We start from the raw sequence: 22469 nt of genomic DNA, 5'->3' as shown, positions 1-22469 counted from the left end.
TGTATCTACTCATGGGCAAGAGGCTCGTGCTTGTGATGCTGTGAGATGTAAACATTAATGGCGTCCTCCTCCACTGAGGGGTAACGTTAGCTAGCTCAGTGGTGCTAGGTGAGCTAGCAGTAGATGCACACTTCCTTCTGTGTGTTTATATGGCTTATGGGTGTAGTTCTGTAGCAAGGAAACAGTTCCTACATGAAACTGCTCACAACAAGGTCTGTGGATTATCTTGAGTAACCGGGTCATGATTTCTGCAAAGAGACATTGATGTTGAGTATTTCAAATGTATTTTTTTGGCACTTTGAGCACCACAAGCTGAGTGTCATCTAATTCCATTATGTTGGAGAGAAGGCAGACATCTCTACGGCTGATATCTCCAACACTCTGCAACTCACACCAAAACTATCTAGAAGTAAGAAGTAGAACATTCTCATTTTGTTTTTCTTACATATTTATATTCATACTTATACAGAATAGTGAACTACAAGTCTCCAAAGACATACAGACTCTTTCCCTTATGGGAAGTGTAAAAAAATGTAATGATATAATCGCAGAAAATGGTTTTAAATGCACGCTTCTATTTGATCTTCTTTTTAAGCTCCAGGCTAAGAGAGGATGACTTACCAATCCCAATTAAACATAATTCTGTCTTTACCAAGATAGTCATTTTGTACATGTAGACGATGAGCTATCTCATATTGATCTTATCCCTTTTTACTGTGCATATATATATATATATATATATCAACTGGTTTAAATTCGGCTGACATATAACAACTGCCACATCGTTTTGTGATAATTAGCAGATAATTCTTGATAAAATGGGTTTAATTGGTGATTTACTGGGTGATTAACTCATGAAACCCAATAAAATGACAAGAGGGAAGTGTTATTGGCAAAAGGCCGCCTGTGTGTCTTGCTCTCTTTACTGTACCGTACAGTGGAGCTGTGATCTGTGAAATGTATTGAATTTGATAATGAAATGGACGAAATTAGTCCTGGGTTGGGCTCGTTTTTGGCAGCTTTATCACTTCCTCACACAGCATGAGACATAACACCCGGCACACTGAGAAAGCTGGCCAAAACTGGAACCAGTGGGGAGCAGAGAAATCCACATGATAAAAAATATACTGTCAAAAAATGAACTTAAGAGAGGGGTGACATCTTTTACATCACCATGTCAATCTATTATAATTTGTTTTAGTTTACCATGTCGAAATGGTCATGTTAGTCATACCATGGCTGCCAGGTTGGGGAGACAAGAATCAGGGAGGAGGCACAAACATGAAAGGACGATGGAGGAGATAGCAGGAATGATAGAGGGAGGTAGAGAGCAAGGGAGCTGACCCAGTTAGAGACGGAGTGAGAGCTCAAGAGAAAGATGGAGGCAGAGAGGGAGGTGATAGGAGGGAGCTGTGTGCCAGCTTCGCCACTGTGGTTGGGGACCTGCTGGGCCATCTGGCAGGCCTGTAATTGGGTTGGGGTTTTGCACCTGAGCGGCACACCTCCAAAGAGATGACTGGAGCAAAATGAGAAAGAAACAAGCAGTGTATTGCATCCTGCAGCAGCTCAGTGAAGGTGGGAATAACTGTGAGAGTTGATAATAGGTTTGATCAATTGATGCCCTTGTGTCCCCGAAATTTATATTAATCTTTTTTTCCCCCTCAAATTAGCTCGTATCGCCCACAGGTTACAAGATGGGGAGATTGAATGTGACACTTTGTCATTGGAGTGGGAAGGACATGCTGCAGTGTGACTGTTAGAGGAAACAACAACATCATTTAAAGGGACAGTTCACCCCTAAATCAAGAATCCATATTTTCTTTTTACCTGTAGTGCTGTTTATCAGCCTAGATTGTTTTGGTGTGAGTTGCAGAGTGTTGGAGATATCAGCCGTAGAGATGTCTGCCTTCTCTCCAGTATTATGGAACTAGATGGCACTCAGCTTGTGGTGCTCAAAGTGCCAAAATATACACCTAAAAACTCAACATCAGTGGCTCTTTCCAGAAATCATGACCTGGTTATTCAAGATAATCCATAGACCTTGTTGTGAGTAGTTTCATGTAGGAACTATTTTCTTTGTACCAAACTACGCCGGCCAACATGGATGTGCCTACCGAGCACAGGCCCAGGGACCCGAAGTGTTAGGGAACCTCCTGGCCTTCACTTGCAAAATGTCACCCTAGTTAACACGTACCAACCAGGAAGAGACTCAAACTGACCACAGAGAGACACAAAAAGACAGCAAAGAGTTAATATAACTACAAAAACGGGCAAAACAATTACAAAAGGACCACAAAGGGAAACATAATGACTACAAAGCAACCAAAAAAACACATTAAATTACATCAAAGCTACGAAATCGCCTTAAAGAGACCCAAACGGTTACAAAAAAAACACACAAAACTCCACAAGGAGACACAAAAGAACTACAAAGTGCAACTAAATGACTAAGAAAGACAATATTGACCACGAAGAGATGCCAAAGAATGCAAAGATTTGCACAGGAACGGCAAAGAAATACAAAATAACTATAAAAACAGGCAAAACAAACACAAGGAGAAACTAAAGGACAACAAAATTACCAAACTACACCTGTTAACTGTAGCACTGTGCAGAAGGAAGTGTGCATCTACTCATGGACGAGAGAATCATGCTCCTGACAGCAAGACATGTAAACATTAATGGCTGCCTTCTCAGCTGAGCTGTAACGTTAGCTACCTCGGTGGTGATAGGTAAGCTAGCAGTTGATACAAGCTTCCTTGGAGAGCTTTGGTTTGGGCTTCCTTTTCTTTTCTTTTTTTTAATGACACTGGCAATATTCGTGCCTAAATGCAGGCGTTGCATTGGACTCAATCAAGAGGGAAGGAGAGTGATGGAACAACAGAGCAGTATGGTGGAGAGTTGGGAGACTTGGTTGGCAGTGTTTGCTTCTGCCTTCCCAGCAGTGGGAGAGATGTCCATACCATGCAGTAGAGAGCAGTAGTCATATGTGATCGTCTGCGCTAACTGACACTGTGGACCGCTGTACACACTCAAAGATGGAGACGCACTGAGGGGCCAAGCACGTTCTGTCAAACCTGTTGTGCATGAGATGCAGAGCTGAAGGCGACTCTTGATATAACAGAAGGAAGATAAGAAGGGGAAGTGGATTGAGGAAACATGTTTGCCCTTTGTGTGTATTAAATGTTTTAATATTAAAACATATGTACAGTAGCCTGAAAAATAGCACCACATGTCAGAAGAAGAACATGTATTTATTATGTAGAGGTGAACTCTCCCTTTAAAGCTCACCTTGAAGTAGGTCATAATAGTGATAGAGTCGATACTAACGTCTGTGTTGCAGTGGAAATACAGTGTAATTACATCGTGATGACAACTCTTGGAAGGGGAAAAAGGTCAACAAGGCTCTCAGGTTTTCCATACAGATAAATAAGGCCTGATCCACTTGCTCTGTAAGTGGATCACCTGCTGTGAGATACCGCAGACAATGGAGATAATACAGAAGTCGTCATCTTGTGCTTGAAGGGGAAAGTAGTCATTAAGGTGCAAATACGAGCTGAATTAATGTTTCATTTTTGCCAGTGATGCGAGAGGCATAACAGACTCCATGGGTGGTCCTCCCCACACACACACACACACACACACACGCAGCTCACATTTGGTTGTCTTCCATTTGACATTTTGTTCGGAGATTTGAAGCCATCAGCTTTACACAAACCCGAAGGAAGATGATGTAATTTAAAAGCTGGGAGCATTATATCATTCAGATGCATCCTTAAAGGGCTTCCATTCACTGGGATGGTGTCATTTACATACACATTTGCACCCACTCTCTGTTGAAATCTTCAGGGTAATTATTGTCTTTTCAAAAATGTAGCTTCTTATGTATAATACATCCACTTAGGGGCATGGTAAACCACCGTGTTTGTGTTTCTGTTCTTCACATCAGACATAAGATCACTTGAAAATATCGAGTGAAAGCCTATGTGCCCCCCCACCTCCCCCATACAGGGCATGATCAATTCTTTTTCTATAGAGGAGGCCTCCCACATGCACTCTGCAGAGCATCATTGTGCTCCCTAAAAGTCCTCGCCAGTGTTGAAGTATCTCTGTCACTGCCAAGCGTGCCTCTCAATGGCTCAGCCCCCACACTAACCTTGCAGCGTTTCAAAGGGAGACCAAAGGGAGGCTGAGTGAACATGGACATGCGTAGGTGTCCGCGCAACAAAGGGGGAGGTTGAGAGGGCCGAGATAACCAATGGCTGCTTTGTTCACGGCAGGAGAAGGTTCATTGGCACTCTGTACATGAATCCCGCTTCTTGCTTAGATTATAGGTTTAGTTTTGTAAACTATTTTTTCTCTCTTTGGAAGTATTTTTTGCCACATGACATGTCTTGAAAAAACTGTCTGTTGGTGACAGACAAAGATGTTGCTGCTGAACAAGTGTTAGTTAAGTGTTAAAATCACAGCTGGAGAGAGCAGTGATATCATGCTTTCACAGTATGTTGGGAAGCGGCAGCTGGCGAACATGAAGTGATTGTGAATGGCGCCTCATGCTAGGTTCTCAGTCAGGATTGCTTTTGTTTGAGGTCAGTGTCTCCACAAGGGATTTAAACTTGGTTTAATCTGGCTGATTTACTCATAAAACATCAGTATTTCATTTTAGTGGCTTCATTGTGCTGATATGACATTTCTTACAATCATTTACAGTCCTGTATGTTCAGTAAAGTTTTGGTTAGTTCAGCAATATGATCTTAGTAAGTTCCATCTATCCATTTTCATCTGCATATCCGGGTCCGGGTCATGGGGGCAGCAAGCCAAGCAAAGCACCCCAGATGTCCCTCTCCCCAGCAACGCTTTACAGCTTCTTCTGGGGCACCCCAAGGTGTTCCCAAACCAGATGAGATATGTAATCCCTCCAGTGTGTTCTGGGTCTGCCCCGGGGGCCTCCTGGAAGTGGAACATGCCTGGAACACCTCTATCAGGAGGCGCCCAGGAGGATCCTGATCAGATGCCCGAACCACCTCAACTGACCCCTTTTGACGTGAAGGAGCAGCGGCTCTACTCCGAGCTCCCTCCGGATGTCCGTACTCCTCACCCTATCTCTAAGGCTGAACCCAGACACCCTATGGAGGAAACTCATCTCAGCAGATTTTACCTGCTATCTCATTCTTTCGGTCACTACCCAGAGCTCATGACCATAGGTGAGGGTTGGGATGTAGATGGACCAGTAAATCGAAAGTGTCACCTTCCTGCTCAGCTCAGCACCAGCATAACTGCAGACGCAGCACCAAACCACCAATCCATCTCATGCTCCATATCCTCACTCGTGAACAAGACCCTGATACTTGAACTCCCTCGCTTGGGGCAGTAAACTCACTCCCAGCCCAGAGGGGGCAATCCACCGGCAGAGAACCATGGCCTCAGATTTGGAGGTGCTGACTCTCATCCCAACTTCTTAGCTCTGTAGAGTCATGGCAGTGCAACATGGCAATCTCCATAGATGAGGACCAACTCCCAATGTAGATAGAAATGACTCATGATAAGCTCACAAACATGCAAGTCTAGCTTTCAGGTGATTATACCTGAATGAAAACATTGCTATGAATATTATATTTCAGTTTAGAGGCAATAAAGATCCCCTTAAATCCTACATGCTGGTCCTGTAAGAAAACATTTTGGTGCTTAATATATGGTGGTATTGTCTGAGGGATTCAAATTACAACCACAATATCTAAATGTCTAAGTGAGGATCTTCAAACCAAACCCACAATCTAGCCCTAATGAGGAGAATGTTTACCCATAAGCTCCTTATCATGTGCACAGTTGACATCACATGTTCTGTTTCAACACATAACAGCTTAACAGTTATTAATTAAGTGTGGTTGTAAAGGTGAAGGCAAAACAAATCATCATCAACCTACCCAGCTATGGTTACCAAGTTATAAACAGAGCTGATGATCTGCAGTATTACTACATCATACAACCACAGATACTTCATGTTCCGTTAGTTTCTCTTGGCCACAGTTGTCTTTCTTTATTCCTCGCTAACAGTTCTTGTTATTGCCAATTGTATATTGTGTCTCCTCCTACACATGAAGCCACTTTTTTCACACTTTTTGTCAAAACATTTGGCTTCAATTCTCCACAATCCCCCTCAGATCTTAACCATGCGCTGTACATGCAACCTGTCCAACCAGTTGGAGTGGCTAGGGCTGTGCCAGGATATGATCCGTCACTGGCTTTCTCGGCAAACACCACCAGTCATGTCCAATTGAGTGCCCGGCTGAGCCATGTGCACTGCAGGTGTTTTTTTTTTCCTTTGGTTTATTTCTCAAGAACATTTCCAACACCCTGTTGTCGCGCACACACACACATGGGGACTGCCACTGTTCTGGACCAGAGGTTAGTTGGTTTCTGACCACCAGTCAGCTCAACCTGCTGGTTTCTGGTGGCTCTGATGTTAATTGTCCCAGCCATCTTAATTGGCCACCACCGAGCTGTGCTTGCAGCTAGTCTGGTGGCAGAACATCAGCAGCAGCCTGAGCTTCTGCCTGTCTTCATTTAATTTCCTCAGTGGTGGTGTTTAACATCAGGCTTTGGTATAACCGCATATTATAGTGTTAAAAGTTATCCAGGATAATGTTGGCAAAATACCAGACTTTGATAAAATAGTAGTATAAAAAAGAATAAGAATATAGGTTGAGGTCCAGTTGATTTTCTTCCTCATTTTTTATCTGCGCAGCCTTGGGTTAGGAATCTGATTGTAGATCTGTTTTTTATAGTCTTGATACTTTCATTACTATTGAACGTAAATGTTGGCATTGTGCATTTCTGCAAACCACAAACACATTACATTTGTCCGATTCATACGTATCATATCAGCGCTTCTAAAGTGGGATGGTGTATGGCATGACACCTTGGCGAGACAGCTGCCAAGCTGCAAACCAGTGTTTTAGACCAACAAAATCAGTTGGTTTTTTAGCAAGTAATCAGTGGCAGTTGGGCCACCAAAACTGATTGTTTTTTAGTGAGAAATTGGCGCAGTTTCCAGCAGTATTGTGGCACCAAAATGGGGTATTTTAAGCCAAAACTTCTATCCCTAACCAAGTGTTGTGTTTTTTAACAAGATATTTTTATTGATAATTCCATTAAGGTGCACAGAGCATCAACAAACAAACCAACAATACAAAAAGACAACCCCATCCACCCACCAACCCAGGAACAAACAGAGAAAGCCAGACCAGCCAAAGGAAATCCAATAGACAAGAACGAAGTAAATAAATAAAAAAGAATAAGAAAAGATGTATGTGTATTTAAAAAAAAAAGAAAAAAATGATGACAAATGAATTAACGTGTGACAAAAGTAGGGGAATATAGCATGTTTCATTACAATATTTCAGCTTCCATATTTGCCACAAAAGTTAAAAATGTTGGATAGAAGAATATTGGATTAGGAGTCCTGGATAGTTTAGGTAGCTGGAAATAAGATTGAAAGTAGTAAAGCGTTGTCTTCATATCCTTTTTAGATAATCAGATTTGCAACCAAGTTAACATGCCGTTAGCATGTAGCTATATGTAGCAGTGTATGTACACACAAGCAGTAGCGTACCTGGAGCAGATGACCATACGGAAATTTGTCACGAGCTGACCTCAGCTTGTCGCTAAAGAAGAAGAAAACATTGGAAGCGGTCTGAATCCTGAGGTTGTTACTTACAGGGATTACTTTCACATATGTTTAGCTAATTTTCCAGATAATCAGATTTGTTCTGACTCCCCTGCTGCCAATAAGTCTAACCTAGAGGGATGACGGTTTATTGAAATCTGAATAAATGAAGAGCTTCTTGTCTGTGTGTATCACCTCTGTGTACAAACCTTGTTTTTCTTTTAATTGGGACACTTGGAAACCAATAAAGGAAACTATATATTATGAGTCATGGTACAGTCAGTTTAGCTGTACGTATAAGTATATGAGAGCATAGACTATGTACTTATGTTGCCTTTAATGTTCAAGCCAACAGCAGAAATAATCTACTTCATGTTCTGTTGAGGCTGGTCGGGATTGAGGCGTCACTAAATGTGTTTAGGGATTACACCACTATTAGTCTCCTCCTGCTTCCTCTTGCCGGCGTTTGTATTTGAATTTGAATAATCGTATTGCCTCTGGTTCTTTGATGTTCTGTATTATTTGCTCCGTGCGCGTCTCCCTGAGCGATTTCTGTTGTACACCATGTAATGTCCCGACATGTAATGTAATGTCAGTGTTGGTATTCTGATAGGCTCACAAAAGGACATCGATTTAGGTGTGGAAACATGGGCCTTTCTTGGATTTATTTTACCCTGAACTGCTGACAGTTACACACAGTCAGTCTGATTTTCCATATCTATGGTGTGGTGGAACATGATACCTCCGTATTTGACGTCATTCATAACTAATATTTCTTTTGCTGGTCATTATTCACTTTTAAAGCAGAATGTTTATTTGATGTACAGATCAAACGTCCGCTGTCTTGGAGGTTGTTGAAATTTGCTGCAGTGAAGTCTTTCTGCTCTTTGATAGATATGCAGGACCTACTGATAGAGGAAATGGCAGTGTGCATTAGTGTCCCTTAATGTCATTCATGTCATGTTGCTGCACTTTGATGCACATCCAAAAACCCTGTGAAGTCTGTAAATACCAATTTCCCAGTCCACAATCCATATTCTCTGTATTTCCAGTTTGATCAGTGTAGCAGTTTAAACACAGTTTGTATCCTCTTGTAACTCAAGACAGGTTAAATGTATCTCATCCTAAAGGTTACAGGGGACATCTCTTTAAGACCCCCCCTCCTGAAAAAGTCCAGTCTGCTTTGATTGGTCAGTGTTTCTAGGTCTTCTGTATCTCTGCCTCTGCTTCATCAGAAAGAGGCCAAGTCCCTCCCCTGCCGTTGTCCCCTGTGGGACCTAATTTCGGAAGAAATATTTACAGTGGTCAACAGCGAGAGGCAAATAAATGTTTTTATCTGTTTTGAATTGTACCATGAATTATAAAGATGTTTGTCAACATAATTTTGCAAGTCAAAAGAGTCGCTGTTTGTCCTAGTGCTATTTAGTTTTGCGTGAAACCCCTCAATGAATTACATCTCTCATCTAACACAATATATGTTGCCAAAACCGGCTAGCTAGCGAGCTGTTAGCTATGTCATGGCTAAGTTGGCTATGTTCCACACACATATCTCGCCTGAAATGTTTTATCCATAACTCCTGAGGTCCCGTTTAGAAAACAGAGCGTAGTATCCATACTAAAAATGTACATACGGACAAAAGCCAAATATAATGTGCACCAAAAAATATTCAACAATTTCTACAATCTCCAAAATGTCTGTAAGCATGGATCAAAGTTTCTCCCATGAAGTCTGTTTTTAAAGTTTATAAATTTTGCATGGGAAGTGGCGTACGTCCCTTTCAGGCCTCATTGTGTGTACACAGTGTTTATAAATGAGACCCCTGGGGTCCGTTTCACAAAGCAGGTTCAACAAACTCTGAGTCTAATCCTGAACTCTGAGTTGATCTACTCTGAGATAGGAAACTCTGAGTTTCCGGTTCCAGAACAGCTGATTTGAACCAGTTTAATCAACTCGGAGTAGTTTCACCTGGAGTTAAGCGCGTGCACCACAACTATAAAAAGCCAGCATCAATGGAGCCCTGATTCGACGAGTCACCATGGCAACGGGGAAGAGGAGGGCTGCATTTTTCACCCCACTAGAATTAGAAATCTTAATGCGCTCATACGGCGAGTTTGCACACGTTTTCAAAAAGAAGTGCAACACCGCTGCAGCTGCAAAAGAGAGGGAGACGGCGTGGGAGAACATTGCTGCTCGGGTCAGTGATTAAGTTTAAATGTAGTCCTTTGCAATCACAATAATATTACAGGGGAAAACTGTTTGAATGGTAGCCTATTAATTTATTTCATTTAGGTGCAATCCCACGGGGGAGAAGCGCACTTGGCAGCAGTTTAGGATGAAATATAAAAACATTGTTCAAATAGGTAAGACCTCGGCATAATCTCATGGGGGTACCTCATTTTGATCAAGTGGCTGTTTGACTGTGCAGTTGTTTTATCCCCAACATAATGCTGTTTTCACACACATAAATGTCTTCTCATCTATATCCTGTTCTGTTAAATAATTAAGCCTTTTTAAACTAACACAGACTTCTACTCAGCCAACAGAAAGAAGGCAGATGCCCGTAAAACGAGCACACTTTTCTGACCGCCCTGCATACAGTTGCCCTACTCAAGCGCTCAGCATCTCTGACATTGTCCAAAAACTTCCATTTGCAAATAAACGCAGCGCATTATTACACAGTCTATGAGCGCAACACACAATATCTGCTGGGGTGTGAGAGCATGACTACGATTGGTAATATTGCAAATGTAAGGACGGATTAGGTTGTGTATGTAGATGATGGACTGTGACGTGAAACGGTACCGCTCAAAAAGATGATTGTGTGGAAATGCTAGAACATCTATGCGCGGTCTGATAACCATCTCCCGACGAATATTTAATTCTCTGCGCAGTAATGCTGCACCTTCATCCACGGGATTGTTATCAAAAGGACATGCCATGTTAGTGGAAAAAAGTTGCCACCTACTGTGCCTAATGGACTTCTAATATACTGACTCTGATTTTTTAAATGATTTTTTTAAAAGACAGACGGCAGAACTAGGCTACGCCAAAACTCACCTGCTGACTGAATGAATGAGGAAATCAAATGGAGTGTGTGGCTCTGAAAAAGGGCGGAGACAGAGAGAAATTCAAGGTTCATTGAGAAGAACCTGGTCCCGACCAGGTTAGGTTCATAGAGTCTGTTACTACGGTAACTGACCGAGAGCTTAAGTTACCTCTCTCTCTCTGAAACAGGCTAGAGTTACCCCTCTTTCTCTGGTTTGAGTTACCTACCTTTTTGAAACGGAAAACTCAGAGTTTCCCTCATTTCAGGGTTAACAGACTCTGAGTTTTCACTAAACCTGCTTTGTGAAACGGACCCCTGGTCTTTTCATCAGTTGAGAAGGGAAAGAATGGACAAGTCCTGTTGCTCATGTGAGTACATCCTGGTACGAAACACAAAGACATCTTATTGCAGATGTCACTTATGTAACTTTTGGGTGTGTAGTTGCTCTAGTTAAGTATTTTCACAGCTTTATACTTAAACATTTGTACAACAAACTGATACTTTCTCTGGCACCATTCAAATAGTTTCAAATAATTATTTGTCACTTACCGTTAACTACTGTACATACGTTTTTTTCTGAAATAAGGTCCCCTGCTGGTTCAGTGGAAGGGGAGGAGCTTTACCTTTTTATTGCAGCTGCAGAATGAGTGTGGTGAAGAAAAGTGGCACTTTTTATCATAAAAAAAAAATGACCAAACACAACTGCACATTTTCCTGCAGGAGTATAAACCAAAATCAGGGAGAAATTAACCACACTGGGAGCTACTATTATGTTTCCCTGACATTAGCATTAAGCTACATGTGGAAAGCCATGTACATAATTTAAACACTTGCAGTAACGTGCCTGGAGCTGATGACTGTATAAAGAAATCCATCACAAGCTGACGTCAGCTGGTAGCCAAAGTACAAAAAACTATTCAGATGATCAGATTTGCTACCAAGTTTACACGTTTCTCTGTTGTTAGCATGTAGCTACATGTAGCAGTGTATGTACACACCTGCAGCAACATGCCTGGAACAAATCTGACATCAGCTCGTAGCTAAATAAGAAAAACAAATTTGTAAATGTGTATTCAGAATGGTCTGACGCCTGAGGTTTTTCCTCACAGGGATTACTTTTTCATACATTTACCCTCTGAAACTTTGGCTACGTTTAACATGAACATCCGACGTTGTAACAATATATTTATGACAGAAAATAAAGAAAGCATAAAAGGTCTCCTTTACTATTCAGATAGACCGAATATCAGATTAAGCAGGTGTAACTGCACTGTTATCATAAAGACATTTAGACAGCTTTGACCTTTTACGTTTTCCTGTTTGAGGTAACTGGGAATACGTCCTGTATCGTACAGGTCTCTTCTCCATTTCATCTTAGATCCAGCTGCCAGGCCACAGCATGAAATAAATGTAAGTAGTTTCCTCTAAGTTTCCAGAGAACAATCCTTTGTGTATGAGATGTCCAATTGATTTTGCACAGATGAGTGCACTTTGTTTATAAAAACCCACAGACTGCAGCTGTTGCTTGGCACCGGGCTCAACAGTAGCAGTGATAACCTAGATTTTATGGAAACGGGGTTGCGGCTTGTTGCCAGAATGAATTCCCAGATCAGCTGGGAAATCTGGAAGAGCACAGAGAATGAGAAATGATCCTCCCTCCCCCAACAACTACAGTCAGAGCTGAGTAAACAGGGGAATATGCTACTACACAACTACTCCAGTGAAGCTGCACAGTGGCCAACAGCAGATCATAGTGTGTTTGTTTTTCCTGGAAATTATTGTGAAGCTAATGATCAGTGCGACATCAGCTCTGTGTGGACGAATCCATGAGAATGAAAGAAAGTGTCCCGGCTCAGCTAAACTGTATCTGAGAAGCACAAATATTGAAAAGACACTTCATATCTCTGCCGTAATTCAGTTGAAATTGCCCCGCTGCCTTTGCAAACCTAATTTTATACATTGGGAGAAACATGAATTGGATTTCAACTCTCTGAAGCTTCCCTTTCCTTCATGTTTTTAAAGATTATATTTGGATGAATTGCCACTGCATTTTGTGCTCAGCTCTTTGAAGTTTAGAAACGGATATCATTAGAGGCCGCACTGAGGGTTAGATTTAGATTTGTCAATTACACTGAACCCCTTAAAAGTGTTTCTGTCGGCACCAGTGCAGTGCCCTTTATGAAACAATACTACAAATGAAAAAATATGAGTTTAATGAGCACTGTGGCAAAGCAGGAGAAATTAGGCCATCAGCCTTCACTGTGTACTGGTAGAACAACTCTACAACTTTAGTGTGCCATTAGCCTTTTTGATTGCTGTGGTGACAGAGCCAAATTACAACCTGCACAGAAAGAGTGGACAGTAAATAGTTCCTGTCTGCAGGAGGTTTGTTACAGCACTGCAGCTCTGCTCGACACCCGTGTGCCATGATACTGAGTAGAACACAACACCGTGTAACGAAGGAAAGATGCCTGCAACTAACAGTCAATTCTGAGGTCTAATAGTCAGAATGTTGGTGCTTTTTCCAATCAAAACACTTAATTTTCATATATGTTACATCTGTTTTAATATATGTTTTAAATGTTTGTCAGTCTTCAAATTTAACATGTTTATATATATATATATAAAAATATATATATATGCTAACCAGATTAATTTACCCTCTATTATGAAAGTCGATTTATTCGTCAATTGACTGAAAGGAACTTAATCAGCAACTATTTCGATGATCTACATAAGTGTTGTAGTTATCTATCAAGCAAAAGTGCTGACATTTACTGGTTCCAGCTTCTTAAATGGGAAGATTTGCCACCTTTCTTTGTCACTTCTCATCTATGACGTGGGTTTGGTCTGCTGGTCAGTCAAAACAAGAAATTCAAGGACATCAGTTTAGACTCTCAGAGGTCACTACGTTTGAATAGTCGTTGTTTTATTGTAGTTTTTTTTTGTAGTATGTGTCGTATTTGTTGCATTTTAAATGTGTTTTGATCGGCTGCTACCTCGCTCAGGTCTCTCTTGTAAAGAGATTTTCAATCTCAGTGGGATTTCCTGGTTAAATAAAGGTTAAATAAATAAGTAAAAATCAAAAGTGTTGCAGCTGTGTATGTATGATCTTTTTTTTTTTTTTTTTTTTTTTTAAAGATATTTTTATGGGCATTTTTGCCTTTCATCGATAGGAAAGCTGAGCATGAAGTGGGGAGAGAGAGAGAGGGGGAATGACATGCAGCAAAGGGCTGTGGGTTGGAATCGAACCTGGGCCACTGCAGCAACAGCCTTGTACATGGGGCGCCTACTCTATCCACTATCCACTATCCGCGCCGTGCATGACCATATCTGAATGTGTGAAAACCTTTTGGTTCAATATATTCAAATGTGTAGAAGGATATCTGAACAAATGCATTTAATTTTTGAATCTGTGAGGAGATCTGTAGCTGTGCATTACATCTTGTGAACAAATGAAAAAGACAGAAGGAGAACAGACAGCAGCTCAGGAGACGGACCTTTAGTCATGACTACAGTTAACTGACAATTGATCAATTGATGAAACGTTTAATTTAATTGATCAAAAGATCTGATTCTGAAATATGTGTAGTCTACTCCCACATTATAGCTATCAGTAGAATTTTGAAAGCATCTTTCAGTGACTAGCATTAGCAAACAACGGGCGCAATATAACAATTTTATGACGAGGCCGCCATCTTGGGGTCTGGAAGAAGAGCACAGCAGTGACACTGGAAAATAAAGCAGGCATTATTCAGTTGTATTCAATGTGTTTCATATGTTGAGGCCTCTTGATATTTATATGTTTCATACACAGTACAGTGCTGTCAGAGAATATGCGTGATGTTGCTCTGACCTTTGATTGAGAAAAAAAAGTTGTTACGTTTATCTGGTAATCAAAATTAACAGATTAATTGATCGTTGCTTTGCTTGGCCTGCTGCCCCGGCAACATGGCCCCGGATAGGCGGATGAAAATATATGGATGGTTACCAATGATCGATTAAGAAGGGTGCTTCTAATTTGCAACCATAGTCAGTCCCCATTAGCTATTCATGACGAAGCATGAAGTGTGGGACCAAAGTGTTTGAACTCAGCTTTGATTTATACACGTAGATTTGACTTGTAACTGTAAACTTGGAATTCACACATACAGTTGAGTTCTTGGTGAACTTTTTTGCCCAAATTAAATAGATGTATAACTACAAACTTGATGTGTAACTGAAACTGTAAATTTTGTACAGATCTTCTTTATGCACTTCGACATAGGAAATTATTTGTGGAAATCATTTTAATTTGTTCACAAAATATCAACCTTGGTTACACATCAAATTAAATCTGTTCACATATTTTTTTTTACACATCCAAGCATTTGGTTGTGGTCGTAAAAATATCTGACACTCGGATATGGTCGTGCACAGCTACAATACTTTTGACCGTATTTTGTTTCCATACAGACTCTGATTATAAAGATAATCCTTGGTTGCAGCCAATGTTGCTTAGAAGTTTATATATTTGTATCACAAGCAGCACACACAGTCCTTGCTCAGTGTTTTGGTACTTATAACACCATAAAGCAACAGAGTCATAAGTGCCATAGTAATATACTGTAAGTGACTCATTTTATTGTCTAAAGGCAGAGTTGAAACTTCATGTTTTTCAGCTTCACTTCAACCAACCTCCCACACTGAGAGTGAGGTGATGACTGACATGTTCAGGGTTGAGGCTGCTGCGATATACAGTACATTATACATGTTTGTATCCACACACACACACACACACACACACACACACAGCAGCTAACATAAGCAATACATTGTTTCCTCCCCCGCAGTCACAAAAGACCAGGATGTAAAGTAAACACACCTGTTGTGTACAAAGAGCATGGTGTGATAAGATAGTGGACGAGTAATCGCACTGCCACATTATTTACTGTACTTCTTTCGGTTGACTTCTACCAGCACAGAATTTCAATTAAGCCGGTCGCAGCACTGTGATTTACAGCCTGTGTTGTATGCGAGTAATAAATAATCATTTTATCTCTGCTCTGTGATGCTAATCTGGAGTTTAAGCAATGAGTGAGTAGCTTTGTTCTGAATTCAGCGTGCTCACCAATTCATCCTGGACCCCAGCTGATGTTTACCCAGGCTGAGCCAGCAGCTGCTCACACGGTCTGCGTCAACTCAGTCATCTGACAAGGCGAGCGCGCTGCCTCTGACATGCATCTGTCACAGCAGCACAAAAAAAAAAAAAAATCTAAGCCACTCTGTGTTGTCTTTCTCTTTCTCCACTCCTCCAGCATCTGCCTGGCTGCCCAGCATCGCCACAATGAATGAGAGTCGAAGGGAAGCACTGGCGGCGGCGGCGCCCGAGCCCACCACCGCCTCCTCCTCCATTGCTGGCTCCAACACTACCAACATGGCCGGCCCAGGCACCGGCGAGAAGGACGAGGCCTTTTCCAAGCTGAAGGACAAGTTCATGAACGAGCTGAACAAAATCCCATGTAAGTGTGTCTCTATGTTCTCCTGTATGAGAGTGGGACCATTTTAAAGCTCTAAACGAAGTCAGTTAGCAGCATCTATTGTGATAATTAAGTTTTTAGGTAATTATATAAAGCAAACATGCCAAAAATTTGCTCGACCAAGTCGTTCAAACTTTAATAAATGCTGGTTTCCTCAGTCTTCTATTACAGTAATTGAATACCTTTGGTTTTTAGACTGTCCTGGGTTGGGAAAGTTTAAATTTTTCACTATTTTTGACATTTTTTCAGAGCAAACAAGTAATCAAATAGTCAGAAAATGGCAGAACAACCCATACTGAAAATAAATGCCTATCATTCACATTTGTACCACTAAAAACAGTTTTTGTAGCAGTGTTCGTTATATTGAGAAGATTTAGACAAATTATAGGGTCGTGAATAACTGTACAACACATTAAATACCTCAAGAGAATATCTGTCTTGTTGCATACAACACCTTAATTGCAGTTCTGTGCATTTATTTTGATGGACGCAGTGATAAATAAGGAATTGTCTGACTTGAAATGAGTCGACGAAATCTAATACCTGACACTGACTCCAAACCACAAAATTCATCTAATCAAAATGTTTCAGTCCTAGGGAGCTTCTAAAGTCCTGAAAAGTGATCATTTTTATTATCTTGTGCTGACATGATAAGAACTTGTTCCCACAAGATAATTAACTTTAAAACAGAAAAACAGAAAAAGTCTTTTCACACACATGTAAATGCCAGTAGGCTCTTAGGCATTTTGGGACCAGAGGAACTTTATCATAGTTCTAAAAACTCTGGGTTTTGTTGTGTCTGCACTGTAAGATCCTGCAATGATCACACTTTTTCGAATGCTGTATTAGGTACTTTTTTAACCCCTATTTGAGTGACATAAGTGTACATAGTCAACCTTTTGCAAAGCCCTGCCCCTGTGTGGTGGTCCAACAAGCTGTTGGAGTAAGCATGGAGCCACACTGTAACTAACTGCACTCCCTGAAGAAATATGATCATATTTTAGGAAAAATGAAAGAGTGATTCCAGAGAGAAGCAGACAGAGGGGTCTACAGTCTGTGTTTGAAGGATATATCCAGGATGTCAAACTGACTCAGCAGCAACAACAGGTTAAAAAGACAAAGATAGTTAGAAGCTAAAGCCGAACTATAGGCTACAGATCACAGTGTAAAAGTGAACCACCACATCACTGCTGATCGCCACACAAGACAATGAATATAAAGGGAAACTTTGCTGATGTTGAACCAGCTGTGTGGCATCGCAGTGTGTGCAGATGAACGGTGTTTGGCTTTGTCCCCGTGCTGCTGCCAGCACCTGGACCTCTGCTGTCGGACAGGGAGGGATCTCAATGTGATGACACACAGCTGGTTGAATATCAGCAAAGTTTCCCTGCTTCCCTTCACTGGTTCCTGTACAGCTGGGTCGGTCTTTGTTTCACTGTTATGATCATTACAAAGCAAAAGCAGCATGTGTATACATTCAGTAGGCTATATCTTCAGTAGCTAGCTAGCTAACCCTACACTTTTCAGGGTTTGATTTTGGTTTTGGAACAGGGAAGAAACGTATATCTTTTTCCAACCTCTCCAGGTAACGAGTATCATTAATACACGACGTGCCCCAGGCACAACATTTAGCTCCAAATCCACAAAAACCAGCCTGAAAATGAAGGAAATCTGAAACGACTGCATTAGAGTCAATGGAGCACAGCTGTGTTGTTGTCGGACCCTGGTCTGAGCCGGCCGGATGCTGCGTTATGATTGGCCAGTCTGCATCCAGGGGCGGGAGTTAGTGAAGGGACAGTTTTGAAGTAGAATGGACTGCAGCGATAGCTAGCATATGTCACTGTAGTGTTCCTATAGGCACTGCGAATGCAGACAGAAAAACACCCCCTGAAGTTATGTAGTTCTCGGGAGAGCTCCCCAGTGGGCTGTTCCCCCAGAACTGTCTGGTTCAACAACACCTAATATTGTTGTTAATCACGCAACAAGCCCAGTGAGATGCACATCTAATAATTTAAGCAGCATACAATGACAGATCAATCAGAAGTACTTTAATCTCAAACAGAAGAACATTTATATATTGCATATTTAAAAAAAATATCTGTTCAGAAAATATTAAAAATACACTGTTGTGCAGGCTTTACACCTTTCACTGACGCAGTTTGCCTGTAGCCTTGCAAAAACATGTGACGTGTCTATTCATGCATTCAGTGTGACTCTAGTGTAATCATGACTCAAAAATGACTCGTGAGTGAACAAGTGTTCCACGTGACCTTTGATAAAAAGGCTTCTACTGAATCAATTGAACAAATAATTTAGTGCATCTTTCATTTTGTTGCTCGAGTCAACAACAAATTCAAGTATTCCATGCACTGAACGGCTCAGATGGAATTGTCTAAATTATTTGAGGTGGAGAAGGAACATCTGGCAACAATAATTCCAGAGTTTAACATGATAAATTGCTAAATTATGCGTAGCTGGCTTTATTATTTGCTGTTAAATTTTTCTATCTCACTTGTGCTTTCAGTCAAAACATTTCCACATATTAAAACACATCCTGTCCTTTCATCACCAAACCTCTAACCTGAGGCTTCCACAGCCACGTGTTACCGCCTGGAGAATATTGCGGTGTTGAGTATATGAGAATATGGTTGTCATTGTGTCATCAAGGATAAAGCACTGCCTGAAGATTTAAGGGTTTTGCATTCAGCAGAAATCGAAACATAAATATATCCACATGTTAAAGCAATACTCTCAACAGACATTAAGTCCTGTAGAAGAGAGGCCCTATTTTTACAGCAAAGACACCCATACTCCCCTTTCCAGTGGTTTCATAGTGCAGGGAGTAATAATAATAATAATAATAATACATTTTATTTGTTTGGCGCCTTTCAAGGCACTCAAGGTCGCCTTACAAGTAAATAACAGAAAACGTAAGAACAGTACAGTAGCAAATAATAAATATACAAATAACAAACATGCAGAACATAGAAATAGCAAAATAAATGTACAAGTAATAAATATAGAGAACATACAAATAGAGATGGCTGAACGGATGGATAAACTATTAGGATTAAAGGGAGTAGGCAGTTTTGAAGAGGTGTGTCTTGAGGTGTGACTTGAAGGTATCAACTGAGTCCAGATTACGGATGTGTGGTGGGAGAGTGTTCCAAAGTTTGGGAGCTGAGCAGCTAAAAGCACGAGCACCAAAAGAACTGAGTTTGAAAGGAGGTGTGGTGAGCAGAGCAGCCGATGAAGAACGGAGTGGACGAGGGGGGATATATGGGTGAAGCATGTTAGAGAGATGGGGGGGGGCAGATTGTGGAGGGCTTTTGCTGGACAGGGAGCCAATGGAGCTGGATGAGGACTGGAGTGATGTGATCAGAGGACCTAGTGCGAGTGATTATTCTAGCAGCAGAGTTCTGAATGGTTTGTAAACGGTGAATGAGTTTGTGTGGTAGACCGGTGAGAAGGGAGTTACAATAATCCAAAAGAGAGGTGACCAGTGCGTTGATGAGGACTTCTGTAGAATGCTGAGAAAGGGAGGGGCGGAGTCTGGAGATATTACGGAGATGAAAAAATGTGGTGCATGAGGTGTTGTTGATGTGGGAGGTAAATGAAAGGGTACTGTCCAGAATAACACCAAGGCTTTTAACTTGTGATCTGGTGGGGACCAAACAGCCGTCGATGGGAATACTGTGGGGGTGGGCTTTGGAGAGTGATGACTTGGATCCAATGAGGAGAACCTCACTTTTATTGGTGTTGAGTTTGAGCATGTTATTTGACATCCAGTTATTGATGGCTTGCAGGCAGTCAGTGAGGGCAGCTGGGGGTGAGGTAAAGTCGGATTTAGTGGAAATGTAAATTTGGGTGTCATCGGCATAACAATGGAAGTGGATACCAAAGTGATGGAAAATATTGCCAAGGGGGAGGATATAGATGATGAAGAGAAGAGAGCCTAGCACTGAACCTTGTGGAACACCGTGAGTGAGTAGTGAGGGTGACGATCTGGTGTTTTGGCCTTGAAGGAACTGTGAACGGTCGGACAAGTATGAATGGAACCAGAGAAGAGCAGTACCAGAGACCCCAGTGCCAGCCAAGCGATGAGGAGGATTGAGTGAGATATAGAGTCGAAGGCGGCACTGAGGTCAAGGAGTATGAGAATGGTGAGAAGACCAGAATCTGCTGCTAGAAGTAGCGTGAAAAAGTCCTTCTTCCACAGAGGAGGGTTTTTTTGCATTATGGTTCTATATTTACCAAAATAAAATACCTAATTCACAGTCAGATAATTCATTAAGGCTGCAACTAACGATTATTTTCATTGTCGACTAATCATTTTATCAAAAAATGTGTTAAAATGTCAGTCTGTCTCTCCCAAACCCCAAAATTATGTCATCTAATGTCTTGTTTCTTACTCAGGCCAAAGGGTTTTGGTTCACCGTCATGGGAGAGTGTGTAAAGCTTCCAATATCTGAACATAAGAAGCTGCAATAAGAGTATTTTGGGGTACTTTTATAGTACTTTTCTATGAAAAATGACTCAAACCGATTAGTCGACTACTAAAATAGTCACCGATTATTTTAATAGTCGATTAGTCATCGATTAGTCGACTGATTGTTTGCTTTTTGAAGTTGTTTTAATCTGAAATTATGACCAGAGAGAATTAAATGTCGGACTCGGACAGATTGTCCTGGTCAAAATCAGATCATACAAAACCTGAGCAGAGCAGGGCTGTTGATGAAGCTGCTTGCTGTGTGTATTTAAAGACAGACAAGGGAAGAGAAGGTGGACTATTGCACATTAGTTCTCTTAAGCCCAGTTCAGACCAAAGATTCAAGATAACACAAGTTGAAACATACAACTACTTGCAATGCACCTGCTACAACGTTCTAAAAACCTGCCAGTTCACACCAATGCAACTAGATGAGACCGTATATCATCTCTATGCAACAACTCTCTGTTCTGATTTGCAGCTTTTCAGCCTTATTTTGTGGCTGAATATAATTTGTAACTTCTTAAAATAATGAATGAGGATAGTGATAGTGAGATACTGGCTACAGCTGCATTTGTAGTAGTGATGGAACAGTGAAAAACAGAAACAAAATGAGCGTCAGACTGTATTTATAATAAATACGCCACAATAATGTAAATAACCAGCGGCAATAATCCTTCAATGAGAATTTGTGTGGGCGGAGTATTAGCACATACAGCAAGCAGCAGCAGGAGTGACCCACTATCTGACACCAGCGCACTGTGAGGACGGAAACACAGAGCTCGGCGGGGACGGAGCGAGTGAACACGGCGGCCATTTTGACTTGACCAGCAGACTGGGTGGGGTAAGGGATGGGTTGTCGGTGGTCCGTGCATCACTACTGCACCCTGTGGTCTGTTTGCATTCGTCAATTGCTCAGCCGCGCTACATCATGTGCTGTTGCTCTGATTAGTTGTAGGTCTTTCCAATTGCGTCCAGATATTTTGATCTACGGCTGCTGATGATGCTGCTTAATATCAAAATGAACTGAGAGGTTCAATGCCAGGCTACTTCCATGTGGGCCTGAACAACACTTTGTCATTGATGGAAAATAAGAACACAGTTTTTAATTTGAAAGTGTGCTCTAGTAGCCTGGAAATCCAGACCCAAATCTAGAAAGATTTAGGGTCTTGCTATGAGTAATGAAAATGGCCCAACTCGAGGGGTGGCACCAAGCATGCATTTGAAAATATCACTGCACGCAATTGGATAACACTACGACCAATCAGAACAATACACGGGGTGACGTATCCAGAGCTACCAGTGGAGCTAACTGGTAGATTAGACTCTTGCCGTATCTGGTCGGGAAAACAGCAAAAACGTCCTTCTTGCAAAGGAAAGATTCGGGCGCCGTCTTCTGTTCCTCTCTTAGAGAAAAAGCCAAGTCTAATTCGTTCATTGTAGCAGCCAAAGCCGTTTCAAACAACTGGTGTTCATCCGTAGCCATCTTGCAATGTTTACTGACTGATTCTGGACTTCGTCGTCGCAGCGCTGTCGTCATCTGTTTAGCTCGCCTCTGGCCCGCCTATATCAGATACACCGACGTGATTGGTGCAGCTCAGCTCCAATGGCATGGGCAATGAGCATCATTACTGATTGCCAGAGTGACTCGCTGAGCAAATTCAAATTGTGCTCTCGCGAGAACTCTGGATTTCCAGGGTAGTGCTCTAGTACAGAAGGTGAATAAATTAGATCAACAGTGTTCAGTA

The 22469-nt window shown here is 41.4% G+C and overlaps 1 protein-coding gene across 3 annotated transcripts in view; it reads left to right on the top strand.

Annotated features, from left to right (window-relative positions):
• Nucleotides 1-22469, top strand: part of syt1a (synaptotagmin Ia) — a 312837-nt gene that overhangs the window by 225322 nt on the left and 65046 nt on the right. For all 3 annotated transcript variants that reach the window (XM_033614474.2, XM_033614476.2, XM_033614475.2), the window contains one exon: nucleotides 16011-16214. In XM_033614474.2, coding sequence (XP_033470365.1) covers nucleotides 16040-16214 — 175 coding nt within the window. In that variant the 5' untranslated portion in view covers nucleotides 16011-16039. The remainder of the gene's footprint in view (nucleotides 1-16010; nucleotides 16215-22469) is intronic.

This window comes from Epinephelus lanceolatus, chromosome 23 (genome assembly GCF_041903045.1).
Source record: "Epinephelus lanceolatus isolate andai-2023 chromosome 23, ASM4190304v1, whole genome shotgun sequence".
Taxonomy (NCBI): Eukaryota; Metazoa; Chordata; class Actinopteri; order Perciformes; family Serranidae; genus Epinephelus; species Epinephelus lanceolatus.
Note: the sequence above shows the minus strand (reverse complement) of the source record. Positions and strands in the feature narration are given on the sequence as shown.